This window comes from Somniosus microcephalus, chromosome 14 (genome assembly GCF_052327205.1).
Source record: "Somniosus microcephalus isolate GS21.2 chromosome 14, FLI_Smic_1.0, whole genome shotgun sequence".
NCBI classification, from domain to species: domain Eukaryota; kingdom Metazoa; phylum Chordata; class Chondrichthyes; order Squaliformes; family Somniosidae; genus Somniosus; species Somniosus microcephalus.
In genome coordinates this window covers 4,717,457-4,739,249 of record NC_141000.1, presented here as the reverse complement: position 1 = coordinate 4,739,249, position 21,793 = coordinate 4,717,457, and the positions used below count along the sequence as shown (strand labels likewise).

The 21,793-nt window shown below is 48.7% G+C and overlaps 2 protein-coding genes across 3 annotated transcripts in view; one reads left to right on the top strand and one right to left on the bottom strand.

Moving 5' to 3' along the window:
- LOC147107289 (BCLAF1 and THRAP3 family member 3-like) overlaps positions 1-18,997 on the bottom strand; it is a 397,394-nt gene extending 378,397 nt beyond the window's left edge. The window contains exon 1 of the mRNA XM_086006167.1: positions 18,920-18,997. The gene's annotated coding sequence lies outside the window, so the exon portion shown is untranslated. The remainder of the gene's footprint in view (positions 1-18,919) is intronic.
- adprhl1 (ADP-ribosylhydrolase like 1) overlaps positions 1-21,793 on the top strand; it is an 87,995-nt gene that overhangs the window by 53,917 nt on the left and 12,285 nt on the right. The window contains exons 2-3 of one of the 2 annotated variants that reach the window (XM_086006172.1): positions 7,887-8,051; positions 8,164-8,289. In XM_086006172.1, coding sequence (XP_085862298.1) covers positions 7,887-8,051; positions 8,164-8,289 — 291 coding nt within the window. Of the gene's footprint in view, positions 1-7,886; positions 8,052-8,163; positions 8,305-21,793 lie in introns of both variants that reach the window. The other variant, XM_086006171.1, reaches the window with a different exon arrangement.

The following is a 21,793-nucleotide window of genomic DNA, read 5'->3' as shown; positions in this document are numbered from 1 at the left end:
TCCACCTCTCTCCTCCTTTAAAACGCTCCTTAAAACTCTTTGACCAATGTATTGTCCTAATATCTTCTTTGGCTTGGTGTCAATCTTTGTTTGGTTACGCTCCTGTGATGCGCCTTGGGATGTTTTACTACATTAAAAGCACCATATAAATGCAAATTGTTGTTGTTATTGAAAGTCCAACAACAACTTGCATTTATATAGTGCCTTTAACGTAGTAAAACGTCCCAAGGCGCTTCACAGGAGCGATTATCAAACAAAAGCTTGGTCAAAGAGGTAAGCTTTCAGGAGCGTCATAAAAGAAGAGAGAGGCGGAGAGGTGGCGAGGTTTAGGGAGGGCTGAAGGCTCGGCCACCAATGGTGGGGAGGTGGAAATCGGGAATGCGCAAGAGGCCAGAGTTGAAGGAGCGCAGAGATCGCAGAGGGTTACATAATATTACACTATTTACAGCACAGAAACAGGCCATTCGGCCCAACTGGTCCGTGCTGGTGTTTATGCTCCACACGAGCCTCCTCCCACCCCCTGTTCATCTAACCCCATAAACGTGGCCTTCTATTCCTTTCTCCCTCATGTGTATGTCTAGCTTCCCCTTACATTCATCTATGCTATTAAAGAAATTACTGTGCAGTTTTGCTGCAATGCTTACAACTAACTTGGAGGAACAGCTTAGCACAAATGATGCCAATGGCGGGTGGACAACAGAATGATGGCAGGAAACAAAGGAAAATCACATTGTTGTCTGAAAAGTTAAACCAACAGAAATTCCTGCAATTTTGACCATTTGCATATCTTACGCATGGGATAAAAATAGTTCCGTCAATAGGATTCCTTACATGCACCATTAAACATCACCTGCACACTGGGTTTATTTGTTTTTAAAGGAAATAGAGAACCAATTAAATACAATTCTCCAAACTCAACTGTAGATCCAAAATCACACTGCATGGAGCATTCTGATCTGTTGTGATTAGTTGCGCTCTAAAGTACATAATTGTTGAGTCTTCTGTTAGCATTCTTCCCTATCTATCCCAAAATAAAAACCTTGGCAAAGTTGCTCAACTTGTATTGCTGCAGACTTTCCCAAAGAAATAATACGGGAGGATTGGATTCACCGGGGGGAGAAATTCAGTTGCTTTGCGCCTCCTGTTATCGCCTGGCGGGGGCACTAACGGGGCGCTAATGAAGTAGCGCTGGGGCGAGGTGAATCCAGCGCCGCTCGCCACATCCACTCACCCCTTAGTTCCGCCGTTAACAGTTAGCGCCTCGGGCTTTAGCGCCAAACAGATTGTGACGTCAGTGAGCGTGCGACATTCACTGGGTGCCCGATCTGACAAATTGATTATTGCCCCCTGCCTTAGCGCCTCGCCCTGACAATGACAGGGAGCGGTGGCGTGAAGCAGGCGAATGGCGGCTCCAGGGGCGATATTTAAAGGGATCAGTCGCAGCTGTCAGGTTGGTGCTGTTTCATTGCTTCCTTGTCAGTTTACGATTGTTCAAGAGCTTAATTCAGTCATTTAAAGGTTCTTTAGTATCAGTAGTGTTGGGGCTGTACTGGCAGTCGACCTCACCCTCCAGGATCTACAGCGGAGGGAGCGGAGGCAGCGAGAATGATTACAAGATGTGGCCAGATGGAGGAGGAAGGCAATCAGGTCTCTCAACAGAAGGCCTTACCCTCCAAGGGTATTCCCAGAGCACTGCTCCTACCTCCAAGTAAGCGAGGAGCAGTGTATTAGGAAGCTCTGCTTCAGCTAGGATGTGGTCACTGAACTCTGCCACCTCCTGCAACCAGACCTCGAGCCCCAGACCAGGGCGACCACGGCTCTCTCAGTGGCAGTCAAGGCCACTGTCGCCCTCAATTTCTTCGCCAGCAGATCCTTCCAGTCTGCAACAGGAGATATAGCAACTATCCCGCAGTTCGCCGTCCATCGCTGCATCCGGGAGGTCACAGAGGCTCTCTACAGTAGGACAAGGGACTACACTGGCTTCCCAATCACCAGAGAGAAGCAGGACGAGTGTGCATGTGGCTTTGCCAGGATAGTGGGATTCCCCATGGTGCAGGGCGCCATTGACTGCACCCAAGTGGCTTTGCAGGCACCCCATAACAATCCTGAGATCTTCACAAAGGCTACCACTCACTTAATGTGCAGTTGGTGTGCAACCACAGACAGCGAATCTTCAATGTGAATGCCCGCTATCCTGGCAGCAGCCACGGTGCCTTCATCCTGCGCCAGACCGGTGTCCCAGCACTCTTCCAGCCACTACGCCAAGCTCGAGGGTGGCTGCTCGGAGACAAGGGCTATCCGCTCTCCACCTGGCTCATGACTCCCCTCCACAACCCCAACACTCCTGCTCAGCACTCATATAATGAGAGCCATGCTGCCACCAGGAACATCATCGAGCAGACCATCGGAGTGTTCAAGCAACGGTTCCGCTGCCTTGACCGCTCGGGAGGAGCCCTCCAGTACTCGGCTGAGCGGCTATCCTATTTCATCATGGTCTGCTGCATGCTCCACAATCTGGCCATCATGCGGGCCCAGCCCTTGCCACATGGGATTGTGGGACCACCTCAGGAGGAGGAAGAGGGAGAGGAGGAGGAGGACAAGGAAGAAGAGGAAGATGAGGAGGAGAAGGAGGAGGAACAGGAGCGAGGGAGGAGGCAGCCACTCAATCGGCCTTCCGGAAGGGCGGTCCGTGACCGCCTCATCAGACTGCGGTTCCAATAAATTAAACCCCAGATCCCCGTTGCTCACCACATCCCCATCATTCCATCCCTGTCGCAGGCCATATCACAGCGCAAAGCTGAAATGTGAGACACCACAAAATCATCCAAAGCCAATTAATAAATTTATCAATAATCAGTGAACACATAATTGCAACAACAATATGAACTATTCACCCTTGTGCAATCCCTTAGTGCCTCTCGTTACTGTGCCTTTGTCTACTCTAGTGCTCCTATGAAGTGATGGCCCAGTGGCTGCAGCAGGGCTGGTGGAAGGCTGCTGAGTGTCCGTGCGGGAGACTTCAGATGGCCTTTTGCAGGACGCCCTCGACCAGCTCTGGACCTGGAAGGCCCGGCTGTAGACTGCACCACCTCAGCATGGTTGGCAGCAGTCTGGGCTGGCTGGGTGACAGGCAGTAACAAGGGCACTGGCGGAGTGCCAGTGATGGGAGCAGGAATGCTGTCATCCTGAGAGAGGACAGCAGCTTCCTGCTCCACTGACCCACTGCCTCAGTACCTCAGCATCACTACCAACTGCTGGAGCACAGATTGCTGGCCTGCTGTGACACCGTGAAAGCCCCGGTCGACGGTGGCAGATCCAGCCACAATGGCAGCAATCAGAGCTTGCGTGGCATCAAGCTGAGACTGCATGAGAGCAGTCTGAGATTGGATGCCACCAAGCATAGACTGCATTACAGCACTAAGACATTGCGTCGCTTCCGCCTGTGCTGCAATGGAAGCTGCCAGATTGCCCATCACACGCGGCATCAGGTCTGGGTCACCATGGTCTCTCTGGGAGTCTACCATCCTTTGCAGACTGGAAATAATGGACTCCATGCTGTGCGCAGAGCTCTGTGCAATGTTAGAGGCGGACTCCTCCACGCTCCTTACCATTGCCTAGAGGCTCTCGGGCACCCTTGCCATTGCACCTATCATCTCTGAGTGGATACCCATCACCCTTCTTCTCAATGCCTCCCCATCGAGGTCCTCATCTGAGTCCTGTGCAGCAAAACTCACGCGCGAACTCGTCCTCCGGGGAGCTGGCCCCCGAGCTACCCTTTCCCCCTGGCCTTGCTGCAGCCCACTCGTTCCCGGTGCCTCACCCTGTGCAGATCCCACTACTATACTAGCCTCTAAAGAACGCGTAGTGCCAGTATCTGAGCTGGTGCCTGCTGGTGAGACATGCAGTGATGCGGTGTGTTCTTCCTCCTCCTCTTCGCCTGCCTCGCTCTCTACGGTGCCCTCAGGGACAGGCTGCTCCAGTGCTTGCTCATTATCTGAAAGCATAAAGGCACAAGAGTTGGGTTAAGGTGAGGGGAGGGGGGCAGGAAGGGAGAAGGCATGCACACAGCATGATTAGCTGGAAAGTGGGAAAGACTTGTGGGGTGAGGAGGAAGTGAGATGTGAGAAGGAGGAGTAGGGATGAACATACCGTTGTTGTCCCCAAAGGGGCCAACGTCGCCGATGGTCACAGTGGCCACCACCTGGTGCCCAATGATTTGCAGCACTCTTTCCTCCAGTTCAGACAGTGGTTGGGTGTCAGGCTGTCCTCCGCCTGTGCACTCCTGCTCCCTCCTGTTGTGAGCCACCTTGGCCTGCAAGAGAAAGGAAAGTGTGTGAGTGAGTGTGGAGCAATGTGTCTGGGTGATGTGCCTGCCATAGTTGAATAGCTGTCATTGTGTGCAAGGTGTGAGATGTGGGTGTGAGTGTTGGTAGGCTGAGATTGTTGGTGGGTGAGTGCCGGGGGTGTGGTGCTTTGGACAGTGTGTGCAGACTAAGGTTCAGATGGTGATCTGTAGCATTTGTTGAAGCATTGACTCACCCTGTCCACCCGAGTGAGGTCGTTAAATTTCTTCCTGCACTGTGTGTGGGTCCTGGGGACCACTGTGCTGCCCGACACCTGCTGGGCTACCTCCCTCCACATGGCGCGGAAGACTTGCTGCGAGGGCCTCCTACCACTTGCTGGGTACAGCACGGCCCTCTGTCTCTCCACAGCGAAGACCAACGCCTCCAATGCCTGGTCTCAGAATCTGCGAGCTCTCTCCTTGGGCCATTGATCTGCCATAGTGACACCTCCTTCAGTGGTCTGGTTCCTTCTCCTTGGCCTTCTGCTGCTTGCTGAGACAGCTGCAGAACCAGCAATGCTAACAATGAGGTTCTGCAGCATCAATGAACCTCCCCTTTAAGAACTGGAAAGAGCCTGTGGCAATGATGACTAGCGATTAGACCGCACCTGAAATTGCTTCGCGCTTTGAGTCTAACGCCACTGAGCTCAGTCATTAGCGCTTGATTTAGCGCTCCCATCCTTTATTTGAGCGATGACGCTGAATTTTGCGTGCAGCGAGATTCATTAGCGCCTGGCGCTAAATCTCAAACTTGTCCAAAGTTAGCGCCCACTCCTGGGCTATAATGAATTTCTCCCCTGTTATGTTTAGTGTTGTGTTTATTCCCACTGAAGTATTTCATCATGACAGCTATGCTCATTGACAATTTTTGTGAAATTATGTGAAGTCTGAAATTTAATGTCATTCACCAACAGATACGTTACATGGTTTGTGATGTTCTAATCGAGTGGTTTAGACGCGTCTGTGAATAACCTTGCTCATTGGATACACATTCCCTGGAGTATCCACCAAAACTGTACTTGCTGTTCTGCTTCAGCTAACATCACAGTCCATCCCTATATGGAATTCACTATTACATTTGTTCAGATCAAGGGCTGAGCAATGTCCATGTTGTGAATGGAACACTTTTCTACTTTAGAGCAGCAGGTTATTCTGCTTCACTAAGAATTTTGCCATTTCTCACACTGGCCATCCTTAAACATTTTTGGATTCCCAACTTGTATCAAAGGTGAGCATTTAATTGTGGGTTTGAGTGCCCAAGCCTTTAGGACCTTCAGACATGGCAGACGGACTTTCGTCCGAAGTCTAAATGGAATTCAATCCTAGGTGCCAATGTTGAGAATACAACAGTGACTCGCTATGCCTGGCAATAGTTGGCTAAGTCGGTTGGGTGGCAGAAATGCTTTCGTTTGCGACCCTTGAACTTGGCCGGGGGGCATGGCGTGGATGGGACACAGTGAAGGTTTTCCTGGAGATATGGGCATCAAAGGCGGAGGTTCATCAAATCAACTACTGCAGAAGTATTATGGTAAATGAAGGGCCAAGACTGGGAAGTTGAGAGTTTGAAAGCAGAGTTGTAAGTAACTTGGGGAAGTTTCTTTTATTCCAAGGGCTGAAACAGAAAAGAAAAAAAGACAGACTTGCATTTCTATAGCGCCTTTCACGACCACTGGACGCCTCAAAGCGGTTTACAGCCAATGAAGTACTTTTGAAGTGTAGTCACTGTTGTAATGTGGGAAACACAGCAGCCAATTTGCGCACAGCAAGCTCCCACTAACAGCAATGTGATAATGATCAGAATCTGTTTTTGTTATGTTGGTTGAGGAATGAATATTTGCCAGCTAACTCCCCTGCTCTTCTTCGAAATAGTGCCATGGGATCTTTTACATCCACCCGAGAGAGCAGACGGGGTTGTAAGGAGATAGGGGATGTGGACAGTGAGGAATTGGTAAGAGATGGCCTTGCCAGTAATTGAGACCTGGGAGAAGAGACAATGGGAGATGGTAAGGTCGAGGGGGTGGTCATTAATAAGGGCAGGAGCGTTTATACACAGGCAGACATTTAGGCAGCACAGGAAGTCAGTGAGATTACCCAACTTTAGTCAGCTTTCTTTATTCTTTGAATTTATTACAACCTTCAAATTGAACTTGGTATAGGCTAATGATCCAACAAAAGGAAAATCAGAATAAATACCCATTTCAGGACATTTATAACCTGGGAAGTTAGGCGTTCTTCACCATTCGCAAACCAATCTCAGTTTTTTTCAGGAGTAACCTCTCATGATTATATAGTGAAGAAAACATGTGTCAGAACCAAATCACACAACACTTCAAATTCCTGTTTAAAATATTGGGAAAGGAGTGTAGATGTGAAGTGTACTGAAGGTAAAATTCAAAGAACAAGGGCCTAGAAATTCATTAAGGCGCCGCCAGCTTTGCGGCCAGTTACCGCCTAAAGAGGGCTTCGGCGTCATTACAGGAGTTTGCGCTGATATTCAGCGCAGCGGTAATGGCGGCGGTAGCTGTTTGCGCTGCGCCGGCACCGATGATGTCATCGGTATGCGCAGTGCCCCGGTTCCACCCCGATACCGGCCCGACCCCCATATTTAGTTGCGGCCGCCTCTTCCGCAGCGGCCGCAAACAGCGATCAGAAAACGGGGCCGTCCTGTAGCCTTAGTGGGGCGCTTTAAGGTGGAGGTGCGGCCGGCCGCTTTTTCGGCGGCCGCCTGCCCGCACCTCCTTCCCCGGCCTCCTCCACCCCCCCCCCCCCGCCGCGGCATTGCCGGCTGCTTTCCGCAAACCCGACACTTCTCCGTGGTGCCGGGCTCATTTGCCGGCACTATCCAGCGGCAATCTCCCCGTTGCAGGCACCTCCACCTTAAGAGAAGGAGGAGGCCTGCAGTACCGCAGCCTGCCGCTCCGCAGCGGGTGGCGCAGCGGCGCCTAGAGCGCTGAAATTCAGTTTCAGCGCCCCAAGCGGGGGCGGGCACACCCTGGAATAGCGCCCGGTTCCGACTTGGGGCGCAAAAAGTGAATATCTGACGGTCCCAAATGGCTCCACGCCCAGCGCTAACTTTTGGGCGCTAGCCAGCTGGCGGGGCCATAGTGAATTTCTAGGCCAAGGAATTCCATACCAAAAGTAGGCAATTTTCCTTTGTCCTTTATTTGGTTGTCCCCTACATAACCAGAGATGATACCAAAAAAGCAGAGGTTGGTATTAAGGTCAGTCTTAAGGACTGATGTGCAAAAAACTGTAAGTGTAGATAGTTGTGTTTCGTAAAGGCCTGAAAATTGATCCAACTTGCATCTGAAATTCAGCAGCTCTCAAAGTTGTCTCACAAGGTATCTATAGCTCAAACAGAGTGAGCTTTCACAGTTAATAGCCTGCCAGTTTCACCACATGTATTCCATCTAGCCACGCATTCTCTGGTGATGGGTTGAAGGAGGTTACATAGATAGGGAGAGGCAAGGTCATGGAGGGATTTTGAACATGCTTTATTCAAAGAGTTTTCAGAAAATTACTTTGTCCATAATTGAATTCCCAGATTTCTGGTCCCTCGAAGACCTTTATCGTGAAATGGTGAAGGTTTATGTTGAGATCGTTGAAAAAATCCATAAGAGGCGACCAGATCCTGCGACTGTGGAAGGCTGCACCCAGCTCAAGCCGGATAATTACCTCCTGGGATGGCACACTCCTTTCAACGAGAAAGGTACGTGGAACCGTCTGCACGTGTCACAGGGTGATAACCTCACACACAGGGGCACCTCAACCTTTGATGACACAGCTGACTTCTCTTCTCTCCCATGTTCTGTTTTATGCAGGGTCAGGATTCGGTGCAGCCACGAAAGCCATGTGCATCGGGATGAGATACTGGCAACCTGAGAAACTGGACAATCTCGTTCAAGTGAGCATTGAATGTGGCCGAATGACTCACAATCACCCCACAGGTAATCTCCGCCCAGGTAAACTCTCCACAGGTAATCTCCCCACAGGTAATCTCCCCACAGGTAATCTCCCCACAGGTAATCTCCCCACAGGTATTCTCCACACGGGTATTCTCCACACAGGTAATCACCCCACAGGTAATCTCCACACAGGTAATCACCCCACAGGTAATCTCCCCAAAGGTAATCTCCCCACAGGTAATCTCCCCACAGGTAATCTCCCCACAGGTATTCTCCACACAGGTATTCTCCACACAGGTAATCACCCCACAGGTAATCTCCACACAGGTAATCTCCACACAGGTAATCTCCCCAAAGGTAATCTCCCCAAAGGTAATCTCTCCACAGGTAATCTCCCCACAGGTAATCTCCCCACAGGTAATCTCCCCACAGGTATTCTCCACACAGGTATTCTCCACACAGGTAATCACCCCACAGGTAATCTCCACACAGGTAATCACCCCACAGGTAATCTCCCCAAAGGTAATCTCCCCACAGGTAATCTCCCCACAGGTAATCTCCCCACAGGTAATCACCCCACAGGTAATCTCCCCAAAGGTAATCTCCCCACAGGTAATCTCCCCACAGGTAATCTCCCCACAGGTAATCTCCACACAGGTAATCACCCCACAGGTAATCTCCACACAGGTAATCACCCCACAGGTAATCTCCCCAAAGGTAATCTCCCCAAAGTTAATCTCTCCACAGGTAATCTCCCCACAGGTAATCTCCACACAGGTAATCTCCCCACAGGTAATCTCCCCACAGGTAATCTCCCCACAGGTAATCTCTCCACAGGTAATCTCCCCAAAGATAATCTCTCCACAGGTAATCTCCCCACAGGTAATCTCCCCACAGGTAATCTCTCCACAGGTAATCTCCCCAAAGGTAATCTCTCCACAGGTAATCTCTCCACAGGTAATCTCTCCACAGCTAACCTCTCCAAATGTAATCACCCCACCGGTTTCTGGACATCCTGGAGAGTTGTATGTTGGACACCTTGGGGAGTTAAGGGTTAATAATCAAACTTCCTTGTATCTTGGAGCAACAGGCTTTCCAAGATAAACAAGATGTCTTTGAAATGCCATGAGAAGAAATCATGGCTTATCTTCTGCTTTTAGTGTCTGCGTATTTTTAAAAATTCGTTTATGGGATGTGGGCATCGCTGGCAAGGCCAGCATTTATTGCCCATCCCTAGTTGCCCTTGAGAAGGCGGTGGTGAGCCGCCTTCTTGAACCGCTGCAGTCCGTGTGGTGAAGGTGCTCCCACAGTGCTGTTAGGGAGTTCCAGGATTTTGACCCAGCGACGATGAAGGAACGGCGATATATTTTTAAGTCAGGATGGTGTGTGTGACTTGGAGGGGAACGTGGAGGTGGTGGTGTTCCCATGGGCCTGCTGCCCTTGTCCTTCTAAGTGGAAAAGGTCGCGGGTTTGGGAGGTGCTGCCGAAGAAGCCCTGGCGAGTTGCTGCAGTGCATCTTGTAGATGGTACACACTGCAGCCACAGTACGCCGGTGGTGGAGGGAGTGAATGTTTAAGGTGGTGGATGGGGTGCCAATCAAGCGGGCTGCTTTGTCCTGGATGGTGTGAGCTTGTTGAGTGTTGTTGGAACTGTACTCATCCAGGCAAGTGGAGAGTATGCCATCACACTCCTTACTTGTGCCTTGTAGATGGTGGAAAGGCTTTGGGGAGTCAGGAGGTGAGACACTCATCACAGAATACCCAGCCTCTGACCTGCTCTTGTAGCCACAGTATTTATGTGGCTGGTCCAGTTAAGTTTCTGGTCAATGGTGACCCCCAGGATGTGGATGGTGGGGGATTCGGCAATGTTAATGCCGTTGAATGTCAAGAGGCTGTGGTTAGACTCTCGCTTGTTGGAGATAGTCATTGCCTGACACTTCTGTTGTGCGGCGTGAATGTTACCTGCCACTTATCAGCACAAGCCTGAACGTCGTCCAGGTCTTGTTGCATGCTGGCATGGACTGCTTCATTATCTGAGGAGTTGTGAATGGCACTGAACAATGTGCAGTCATCAGTGAACATCCCCATGCCTGACTTTATGTTGGAGGGAAGGTCATTGATGAAGCAGCTGAAGATGGTTGGGCCTAGGACACTGCCCTGAGGAACTCCTGCAGAGATGTCCTGGGGCTGTGATGATTGACCTCCAACCACCAGAACCATCTTCCTTTGTGCTAGGTATGACTCCAGCCAGTGGAGAATTTTCCTCCCGATTCCAATTGACTTCAGTTTTACTAGGGCTCCTTGATGCCACACTCGGTCAAATGCTGCCTTGATGTCTAGGGCAGTCACTCTCACCTCACCTCTGGAATTCAGCTCTTTTGTCCATGTTTGGACCAAGGCTGTAATGAGGTCGGGAGCCGAGTGGTCTTGGCGGAACCCAAACTGGGCATTAGTGATCAGGTTATTGGTGAGTAAGTGCCGTTTGATAGCACTGTCGACAACACCTTTCGTCACTTTGCTGATGATTGAGAGTAGACTGATGGGGCAGTAATTGGCCGGATTGGATTTGTTCTGCTTTTTGTGGACAGGACATACCTGGGCAGTTTTCCATAATGTCGGATAGATGCCAGTGTTATAGCTGTACTAGAACAGCTTGGCTAGAGGCGCGGTTAGCTCTGGAGCACAAGTCTTCAGCACGATAGCCGGGATGTTGTCGGGACCCATAGCCTTTGCTGTATCCAGTGCACTCAGCTGTTTCTTGATATCATGTGGAGTGAATCGAATTGGCTGAAGACTGGCTTCTGTGATGGTGGGGACCTCAGGAGTAGGCTGATATGGATCATCCACTCGGCACTTCTGGCTGAAGATGGTTGCAAATGCTTCAGCCTTGTCTTTTACACTCACGTGCTGGGCTCCACCATCATGGATGATGGGGATATTCATGGAGCCTCCTCCTCCCGTTAGTTGTTTAATGGTCCACCACCATTCATGACTGGGTGTGGCAGGATTGCAGAGCTTTGATCTGATCCGTTGATTGTGGGATCACTTAGCCCTGTCTATAGCATGCTGCTTCCACGGTTTAGCATGTATGTCGTCCTGTGTTGCAGCTTCCCCAGGTTGGCACCTCATTTTTAGGTACGCCTGGTGCTGCTCCTGGCATGCTCTTCTACACTCCGTATTAAACCAGGGTTGGTCCCCTAGCTTGATGGTAATGGTAGAGTGAGGGATATGCCGGGCCATGAGGTTACAGATTGTGGTGGAATACAATTCTGCTGCTGCTGATGGCCCACAGCGCCTCATGGATGCCCAGTTTTGAGCTGCTAGATCTGTTCTGAATCTATCCCATTTAACACGGTGGTAGTGCTACACAACACGATGGAGGGTGTCCTCAGTGTGAAGATTCTTGGGGCATTGGGACTGGTTCTGGGGGAAGGGGCACCTGTACAAGATGGACGTGTTGCACCTGAACAAAGCCGGGACCAATGTTCTCATTGAGAGGTTAACTAGTACTGTTAACTAGTACTGTTAGGGAGGGTTTAAACTAATTTGGCAGAAGATAGTAGAAAGGAGCAAAAATGAGATTAGAGGAGAGAGAGATATAAATAGCAGTAAATTAGAAATATCCTAAAATTTGTAGGGGCCAGATTGAGGAAAATAGCAAAAGTGACGAAGGAGATATTGAATTGTATGTACGCCAATGTCCACAGTGTAACTAATAAGGTTGGTGAGCTGCAGGCACAAGTTGCCACATGCGATTATGACGTGTTTGCATTAACAGAGGCATGACTCAAACAAGGCCAGGAATGGGTTCATAATATTCCTGGTTACCAAGTATTCAGGAATGATGGAGAAGGAAAAAGAGGAGGGGGCGTGGCAGGATTGATTAAGGATGATGTTACAGTTCTAAATAGAAAGGATTTACTCGATGGTTCTCGGACTGAATCTATTTGGCTTGAGTTGAGGGACAGAGGGAGAGCTGTTACATTGCTGGGAGTTTTTTTTATAGAGCTCCAAACAGTGAGAAGGAGATAGATGAGCAAATTTCAAAGGTGTGTAACAAATATAGAGTAGTAATACAGGAAACTTTTTTTTATCCAGCACGGACGGGACCGAAGTGGTGCCGGTTCATCAAAAATTCCGGATAACCGAAAGCTATAGTAAAAGATACGGAGCCGAGAGCTCCGTATAAAGCAACAAACCCTGTTGAATGGCCACAAGTTGCAAGCATCTCTGTAGCTTAGCAACAGCTGCAGCCACACCCTTGCACAGCAACAAATGGAGGAAGGCAAGTAATAAAAGTTACCTGAACCTACTCCTGAATTTTGCCGGTTAACCGAGGTTTCCGGTTATTTAGGTGCCGGTAAATCGAAAGTTTCCTGTATTAGGAGTCTTTAATTAGAGACTGGGAAAAACATAGTGCTAAGGGTAGGAAAGGAGAGGAATTTCTGATATGTGTACAGGAGAACTTTCTCGATCAATGTGTCTCCAGTCCAAGAAGGAAGGGAGCAGCGTTGGATCTGGTTCCAGGAAATGAAGTAGGATAAGTGGCATGTGATCATCCAGCTAACAGTGACCACAACATAATTCAGTTTAAAGTAATTATGGAAAGAGACCAGAAAATATCGAAGGTCGTCGTCGTCCGTGTCTTCACACTGTTCCCTTTGGGGAACTGTATGAAGCGGTGGAAGGATTTCTGGCCACGTTAACGCTCCTTCCGTGACCGTAACCATCTACATACCAGCCATTAGGGTGGTTAGTCCTATGGCGGGAGGGTTTTACGGGCCCCCACAACCCATACAAGGGGGGGGCCACCCACACCCACGGACGCAAGTATCCCATTGGATGTCAACCCAGAATTTAGAGCCGGAGCTCCGACTCCACTTGCCGGGACGGTCTACACCTACACCTTCTGGCCCAGCGGCGGGGATATCGAAGGTAAAAGTGCTTAACTGGGGCAGAGCTAATGTCAGTGACTTAAGAGTGGTCCTTACACAGGGAGATTGGAAAAGACCATTGCAGGTCAAGCAAGAACGGAGCAATAGAGAGCGTTCAGCGAAGAGATCGTTCAGGTACAAACTGGGCAGATTCCTTCGAGGGGAAGAGGTAAAGCATCCAAAGCTAATGTGGCCTGGGTGACAAAGGAAATAAAAGTTAAACTAAAACAGAAAAAGGAGGCTTATGTCAAATGTCAGGAGCAAGATTCAGTTAATAACCAGGAAGATTATGGAAAGTACAGGAGGGAATTGAAAAAGTTAATACGGGAGGTTATGAGAAAAGATTAGCAGGCAACATTAAATTGAACCCAAAACATTTTATAAACATGTAAAGTGTAAGCGGTTAGCTAGGGCTATTAAGGACCCAAAGGGGAATCTTCATGTAGAGGCAGAGAACATGGCTAAAATATTAAATGAGTACTTTGCACCTGTCTGCATAGAGGAAATGGATGATGTGAAGGTTACACTAAAATAGGAGAGGGAAGCTATGGACAGGATAGTAATAGATAGAGAAGACCTACTAAAAAAATTAGCATTACTGAAAGGTGGTAAGTAACCTGGGGGGGAAAATTCAGTTGGTTGCGCCACCCGTTAGCGCCTTAAGAGGGCGCTAAGTGGGGCACAAACCAACTAGCGCCCGGGCACGACACTGCCCACACCTCCCGCAAAATTCAGCGGGAGGTTAGTGGTGGTGCTAACCGGTAGCGCTGTGCCGCTGGCGATGACGTCATTGGTATGCGCAGCACCCCGCTCACGCCCCGGCCGCGATCTTCAGGAGCGCCCCCTGATTTACCGCCGGACGCTATGTCCGACAGGGTCAGGGGGGCGTACCTGCGGCCGGGGAGGCGCAATTTAAAGGCGAGGTGCGGGGCGGCCATTTTTGTTGCTGGCCGCCTGTCAGCACCGGCCTGCGATCCCGTCCCCGGCCTCCTGAACCCCCACCCCCCCGCAGAGTGCCGGCTGCGCTTCAAGAGCCCAGCACTTCTCTTGGGTGCCGGGCTCTTTTGCCTGCACTCCCGATCCCCGGGGGCCCAGCTGGGCCCCAGGTCGCGCTGCACAAGGCCCCTCCCCTTTAAGAAGGGGAGGAAGGCCTACAATACCGCGGCACATAGCGCCACAATATTCACTCGCAGCGCCCCAAGAGGGATGCAGAGCGCTTCCAGTAGCGCCCCGCTTCCCTCTTGGGGTGTAACCACTCAATTTCCGGCGCGGAGGCGCTAATTTTTCCGGGGCGCGAAGTTAGCGCCTCAATTGGGGCGCTACTCAATTTTTAGCCCCTGGTCCGGATGGAATGCATCTTAGTTTGCTGAAAGAAGCAAAGGTAGAAATAGCAGAGGCGTTGGTCACAATCTTTCAATCCTCATTGAATACGAGTAGTGCCGGAGGACTGGAGGGTTGCTAATGTTATACCACTATTCAAGAAAGGGGAGAGGGATAAACTAGGAAACTACAGGCCAGTCAGCCTAACGTCGGTAGTGGGGGAGTTACTGGAAACAATTATCAGGGACAGAATAAACATTCATTTGGAAAGTCAGGGGTTAATCAAGGAGAGCCAGCATGGATTTGTTAAAGGCAAATCGTGTCTGACTAACTTGAATGAAATCTTCGATGAGGTAACAGGTAGTGCAGTAGATGTTGTGTATATGGACTTTCGGAAGGATGCAACAAAGTGCCACACAGGAGGCTTATTAAGAAGATGGAAGCCCATGGAATTAAGGGGAAAGTGGCGGTATGGATAGGGAATTGGCTCAGTGACAGGAAGCAGAGGGTGGTGGTGGATGGAGGTTTTTCAGACTGGGAGGTGGTTTGCAGTGGTGTTCCCCAAGGGTCAGTTTTGGGTCTTTTCAATGTTTATAAACGACCTAGACTCTGGTGTAGGAGCAGCATTATACACTTTGCAGATGATACGAAACTTGACAACATAGTAGACAGTGATGAGGATAGTTGTAGACTTCAGGATGACACAGACAGGAGGGTGAAATGGGCAGAAGCGCAGCAGATGGAGTTCGATGTGGAGAAGTGTGAAGTGACGCACTTTGGGAGGCCTAATATGGAAAGACAGTTTACTATAAATGGCAGGATTCTGAAAAGTGTCGATGAGCAGAGAGACCTTGGTGTCCACATACATAAACCCTTAAAGGTGGCAGGGCAAGTTGATCAGGTGGTTTAAAAAACGCAAATGGGTTACTGGGGTTTATAAATAGAGGAATAGAATTTAAAAGCAAAGCGATCATCCTGGAACTTTATAAATCGCTGGTTAGGCCTCAGCTGGAGTATTGTGGACAATTCTGGGCTCCACACTTCAGGAAAGATGTAAAGGCCTCGGAGAGGGTCCAGAGGAGGTTTCCCAGGATGTTACCAGGGAGGAGGGACTTCAGTTATGAGGAGAGGTTGGAAGAGTTCGGGCTGTTCTCCTTGGAACAGAGAAGGTTAAGAGATTTAAGGGACTCACTTTGGAGCATCCACGATTCTGAGAGGGGTGTGGATAGCACATTTAGTGAGTTGGTCACACCGCAGGTTAAGGCCAGCGTAGACAGTACATGGGTGACCAAAAGGCAGAGCAAGGGCAGGAAGGTAGTGCAGAAATCCCCTGGGGTTGTCTCCCTTAGCAACAGGTTCACCGCCTTAGGTACTGTTGTCGGGGGGGGTGACACATCGGGGGAAGGCACCAGCAGCCAGGCTCATGGCACCATGACTGGCTCTGTTGCAAAGAAGGGAGGGAAAAAGAGTGGCAGGGCTATAGTAATAGGGGATTCGATTGTAAGGGGAATAGATAGGGGTTTCTGTGGTCGCGACCGAGACTCCAGGATGGTATGTTGCCTCCCTGGTGCAAGGGTCAAGGATGTCTCGGCGCGGGTGCAGAACATTCTGGAGGGGGAGGGGGAACAGCCAGTTGTCGTGATACATGTTGGTACCAACGACGTAGCTAAAAAAAGGGAAGAGGTCCTACAAGTAGAATTTCGGGAGTAGGAGCCAAGCTAAAAAGTAGGACCTCGAAGGTAGTAATCTCTGGATTACTACCAGTGCCACGTGCTAGTAAGAGTACAGAGAACAGGATAGTTAGGCTAAATACGTGGCTTGAGCAGTGGTGTAAGAGGGAGGGTTTTAAATTTTTGAGGCATTGGAACCAGTTTTGTGGTAGGTGTGACCTATACAAAAGGGACGGTCTACACCTGTGCAGAGATGGAACTGATGTTCTCGGGGTAATTTTTGATAAAGCAGTTCGGGAGCATTTAAACTAGTATGGCAGGGGGCTAGAAACCTATGTAGTGAAATAGAGGAAAGTGAAAGGCAGACAGAAATAAATGATAAAAGGGTGAGGAACAAAAAACAAAGGGCCAAACTAATTCATAAAAAATGTGAGCATAAAAAAAGCCTGAGGGTTTTATACCTTAATGCGAGAAGCATCAGGAACAAGGTAGATGAATTAGCTGTGGAAATAGAGGTTAATAATTATGACCTAATTGGGATTACGGAAACATGGTTGCAGGGTGAGCAGGGCTGGGAGCTTAACATACAGGGGTATTCAGTATTTAGGAAGGATCGACAAAAAAGAAAGGGAGGAGGGGTAGCATTGCTAGTAAAAGAGGGGATAAATGCAATTGAAAGGAAGGATATTAACTCAGTTAATACAGAATCTATATGGGTGGAGCTAAGAAATAGCGAGGGGCGAAAAACATTAATAGGAGTGGTATATAGGCCTCCAAATAGTAAAATAGAGGTTAGGGAGGGCATCACGAGGGAAATTAGAGAAGCGTGCAATAAGAGCACAGCTGTCATCATAGGTGACTTTAACTTACATATAGATTGGACTAGCCTAATCAGTAAAAATAATGAGGAGGAGGAATTCCTTGAGTGTTTGAGGGATGGTTATCTGGATCAATATGTCGAGGAACCAACTCGGGAACAGGCTATATTGGACTGGGTACTGTGCAATGAGAAGGGACTAATCAGTAATCTTGTTGTACGGGGACCCTTGGGTCAGAGCGATCATAACATGATCGATTTCTCACTCGAAATGGAGAGCGAAGAAATTGACTCAGAGACTAAGGTCCTGAATTTAAACAAGGGGAATTATGATGCCATGAGACGGGAACTGAGTAGGTCTGATTGGACAACGTTCCTGGGAGGACTGGAGGTAGATAAACAATGGCAAACATTTAAAGATAGAATGACAAAATTGCAAAAATTGTTTATACCAATCTGGCATAAAAGGAAATCTAAAAAGGTGACTCAACCGTGGATAACAGGGGAAATTAGAGACAGCATAAAATCCAAAGATAGGGCGTATAAAATAGCCAAAAAAAGCGCCAGAGCGGAAGATTGGGAACAGTTTAAGATAGAGCAAAGGAGGGCAAAGGGCATAATCAAGAGGGGCAAAATAGCTTACGAAAACAAGCTGGCGGAAAATATAAAAACTAACTCCAAAAGCTTTTATAAGTATATCAAAAGGAAAAGACTGGTGAAAACCAAAGTTGGTCCATTGCAGTCAGATACGGGGGAATATATAATGGGAAATAAGGAAATGGCAGATCAACTAAATGCATACTTTGGGTCAGTCTTTACGAAGGAAGACACAAAAAACCTCCCTGGGATATCGGGAAAAATAGGGACATTGGCAAAGGAGGAACTGACGCAAATCAATATCTCTAAGGATATGGTGTTAAGGAAGCTAAAGGGATTGAAGGTGGACAAATCCCCAGGGCCTGATAACATGCATCCTAGGGTACTGAAGGAGGTGGCCCTAGAGATAGCGGATGCACTAAGGATGATTTTTCAGAATTCATTAGACTCGGGAACAGTGCCGATGGATTGGAGGGTAGCTAACGTTACCCCACTATTCAAAAAGGGGGGTAGGGAAAAAGCAGGTAATTACAGACCTGTAAGCCTTACATCAGTTGTGGGCAAAATGCTGGAGTCCATCATTAAGGATGAAATAGCGGAGCACTTAGCAAATGGGGACAGGATAGGACAGAGTCAACATGGATTTACAAAGGGTAAATCGTGCTTGACTAATCTATTGGAATTTTTTGAGGGAGTAACTGGTAGAATAGATGGGGGAGAGCCAGTAGATGTGGTGTACCTGGACTTCCAAAAGGCCTTCGATAAGGTCCCACATAAAAGATTAGCATGGAAAATTGAGGCTCATGGGATAAAGGGGAAAGTTTTGGCGTGGATAGGGAACTGGCTGTCAGATAGAAAACAGAGAGTTGGAATAAACGGCTCATTTTCTGAATGGCAGGCAGTAACAAGTGGGGTACCACAGGGATCTGTCCTGGGCCCCCAGCTGTTCACAATTTACATTAATGACCTGGATCAGGGAGTCGGATGCAGCATTTCCAAATTTGCAGACGACACTAAACTAGGAGGGGGGGTGGGCTCAGAGGAAGAGACCAGGAAGCTCCAGAGCGATTTGGACAGACTGGGCGATTGGGCGGATAAATGGCAGATGCACTATAATGTGGACAAGTGCGAAGTTATCCACCTTGGGTGCAGGAACGGGAGGGCAAATTATTATTTAAATGGCAATAGATTGGGAGAGGGGGAAGTACAGAGAGACCTGGGTGTTCTTGTACACCAGTCACTGAAGGCGAGCATGCAGGTGCAACAGGCGGTCAAGAAGGCAAACGGTATGCTGGCCTTCATAGCAAAAGGGTTAGAATACAGGAACAGGGATACCTTGCTGCAGCTGTACAGGGCACTGGTGAGACCACACCTCGAGTACTGTGTACAGTTTTGGTCGCCTCATCTGAGGAAGGATGTTCTTGCCATGGAGGGGGTGCAGCGGCGATTCACCAGGCTGATACCAGGAATGGCGGGAATGACCTATGAGGAGAGACTATGTAGTTTAGGGATGTACACACTGGAGTTTAGAAGATTGAGAGGGGACCTCATAGAAGTGTATAAAATTCTGACAGGTCTAGACAGACTGGATGCAGAAGGAATGTTTCCCTTGGCGGGTGAGAACAGAACTAGAGGACATAATTTGAGGATAAGGGCTAAACCATTTAGGACAGAGATGAGGGGGAATTTCTTCACTCAGAGAGTGGTGAACCTGTGGAACTCATTGCCACAGAGGGCAGTGTACGCCAGCTCATTAAATATATTTAAGAGGGAATTAGATATATTTCTACGGGCAAAAGGGGTTAAGGGTTACGGAGAGAAGGCGGGGACGGGATACTGAATTAAAAGATCAGCCATGATCTCATCGAATGGCGGAGCAGGCACGAAGGGCCGAATGGCCTACTCCTGCTCCTATCTTCTATGTATCTATGTATCTATGACCTAATTGAGGTTTACAGGATGATGAGAGGTGTTGATAGAGTCGATCGAGAAAAACGGTTCCCTCTGGTGAGTGGATCAATAACCAGAGGTCATAGGTTCAAAATCATGGCAAAAGATCGAGAGGGGAGAGAAGGAGAAATGTTTTCACTGAGAGTTGTGGGGATCAGGAACGCTCGACCTGAACAGGTGGTGGGAACTGATTCCATCAATAATTTAAAAGGGAGTTGGACGGTGCTGGAGGATGAGGAACTGACAGGGTTTTATTCTTTGATCAATTAGGGAAACTGTGATAGATTAATAAGGATAAATCGCAAGAGAATTCAGAAATAAAAACAGAAAATGCACAGCATCTAACACACCCCAAATTAAGTTGTCTTTTTCATCTATGATTCTACAATCTCCGAATGTTGGCTGTCACACAGTGGATTTCCAGCATTTACTGTTTTTATTCCAGATTTCCAGCATTTGGAACCTTTTCCCTTTTGATTTGATCCACAGAAGTGTTCACAGAATCTTGCAGCACAGAGTGATGCCATTCGGCCCATCGTGCCTGTGCCGGCTCTTTGAAAGAGCGATCCCAATTAGTCCCACTCCCCCGCTCATTCCCCCATAGCCCTACAAATTTTTCCTTTTCAAATATTTATCCAATTCTCTTTTGAAAGTTATTATTGAATCTGCTTCCACCGCCCTTTCAAGCAGCGTGTTCCAGATCACAACAACTCGCTGTGTAAAAAAAAATTCTCCTCATCTCCCCTCAGTTCTTTTGCCAATTATCTTAAAACTGTGTCCTCTGGTTACCGAACCTTCTGCCAGTTGAAACCGTTTCTGCCTATCTACTCGATCGAAGCCCTTCATAATTCTGAATGCCTCTATTAAATCTCCTCTCAACCTTCTCTGCTCGAAGGAGAACAACCCCAGCTTCTCCAGTCTATCCACATAACTGAAGTTCCACGTCCCTGGAATCATTCCATTAATTCTCCTCCGCACCCTCTCCAAGGCCTTGACATCCTTCCTAAAGCGTGGTGCCCAGAATTAGACATAATGGGCACGATCGTGCCAGCCCTGGGGAGGCAGGTATGGAAGCGGGACTGCCGGTGAAAATGGCAGAATTTGGGGGCTTATAAAATTCTTGAAACTTATAAAATTCTGACAGGACTGGACAGACTAGATGCAGGAAGGATGTTCCCGATGGCCGGGGAGTCCAGAACCAGGGGACACAGTCTAAGGATAAGGGGTAAGCTATTTAAGACAGAGATGAGGAGGAATTTCTTCACCCAGAGAGTGGTGAACCTGTGGAATTCTCTACCACAGAAGGCAGTAGAGGCCAGTTCATTAAATATATTCAAGAAGGAGTTGGATATATTTCTTAAGGCTAAAGGGATCAAGGGGTATAGGGAGAAAGCAGGGACAGGGTACTGAATTTGGATGATCAGCCATGATCTCATTAAATGGTGGAGCAGGCTCGAGGGGCCGAATGGCCTACTCCTGCTCCTATCTTCTATGTTTCTTCGTGCCATCTTGCCAGGAGGCGGGTAGCCGTCCCGCGCCGGGTCCTGTCTCCTTGAAGGCGGGAAGGGATTACAGCCACTTAACTGCCTGTTAACAAGTGGTTAATAGGCAGAAAATAGGCTTATCACCATTTTGCCCACACAAGTGCAGGCTTCCCGAAGGCTCCGAAACCCGCCAGGGTCACTGAGGCGAGCAGTGGGTCTGCGGGGGTCGGGGGGGTGCAAAAGTGCGCTGTGGAGGTGGGTGATGGGTGCAAGTGTGGAGAGGTGAGTATCTGAGGTAAGTGCAAAGTGTTAGAAAAAGTTTACTTACCTTTGTTTCTTCCTGCAGGCTTCAGTCGGTGGGTATGCGGAGAGTCTCACACCTCCGCAGTAGAGATGACAGATGGCCGCTGCATTCTCCAATGCAACAACCATCTCATTTCTGCAAAAGGAAGAGGTTTGATGAGGCCTTGAATTCAAGATTTGATGAGGTCTTGAAACTATAGAGAATGTCAGTGTTTGACAGCTTTACAGAGCTGTCAAACGATAACAATTCATCTGTCAAAAACTTTTGACAGATGCAACATCATATGTTGACGTTCTCTTTAACCAGCTTTCCCTTAATTGGCCTGCTGGGCCCACTGGGCAGGCTTAACAAGGTGAATCAAGGGAAAATAGCGTGGATTGGCCACAAATCGATGGAGGCGGGACTGAAACCCGACAAGTGGGAGTCCCGCCTCCAAAACTCCCCATTGACAAAATCACCCCCAGTGCTTCA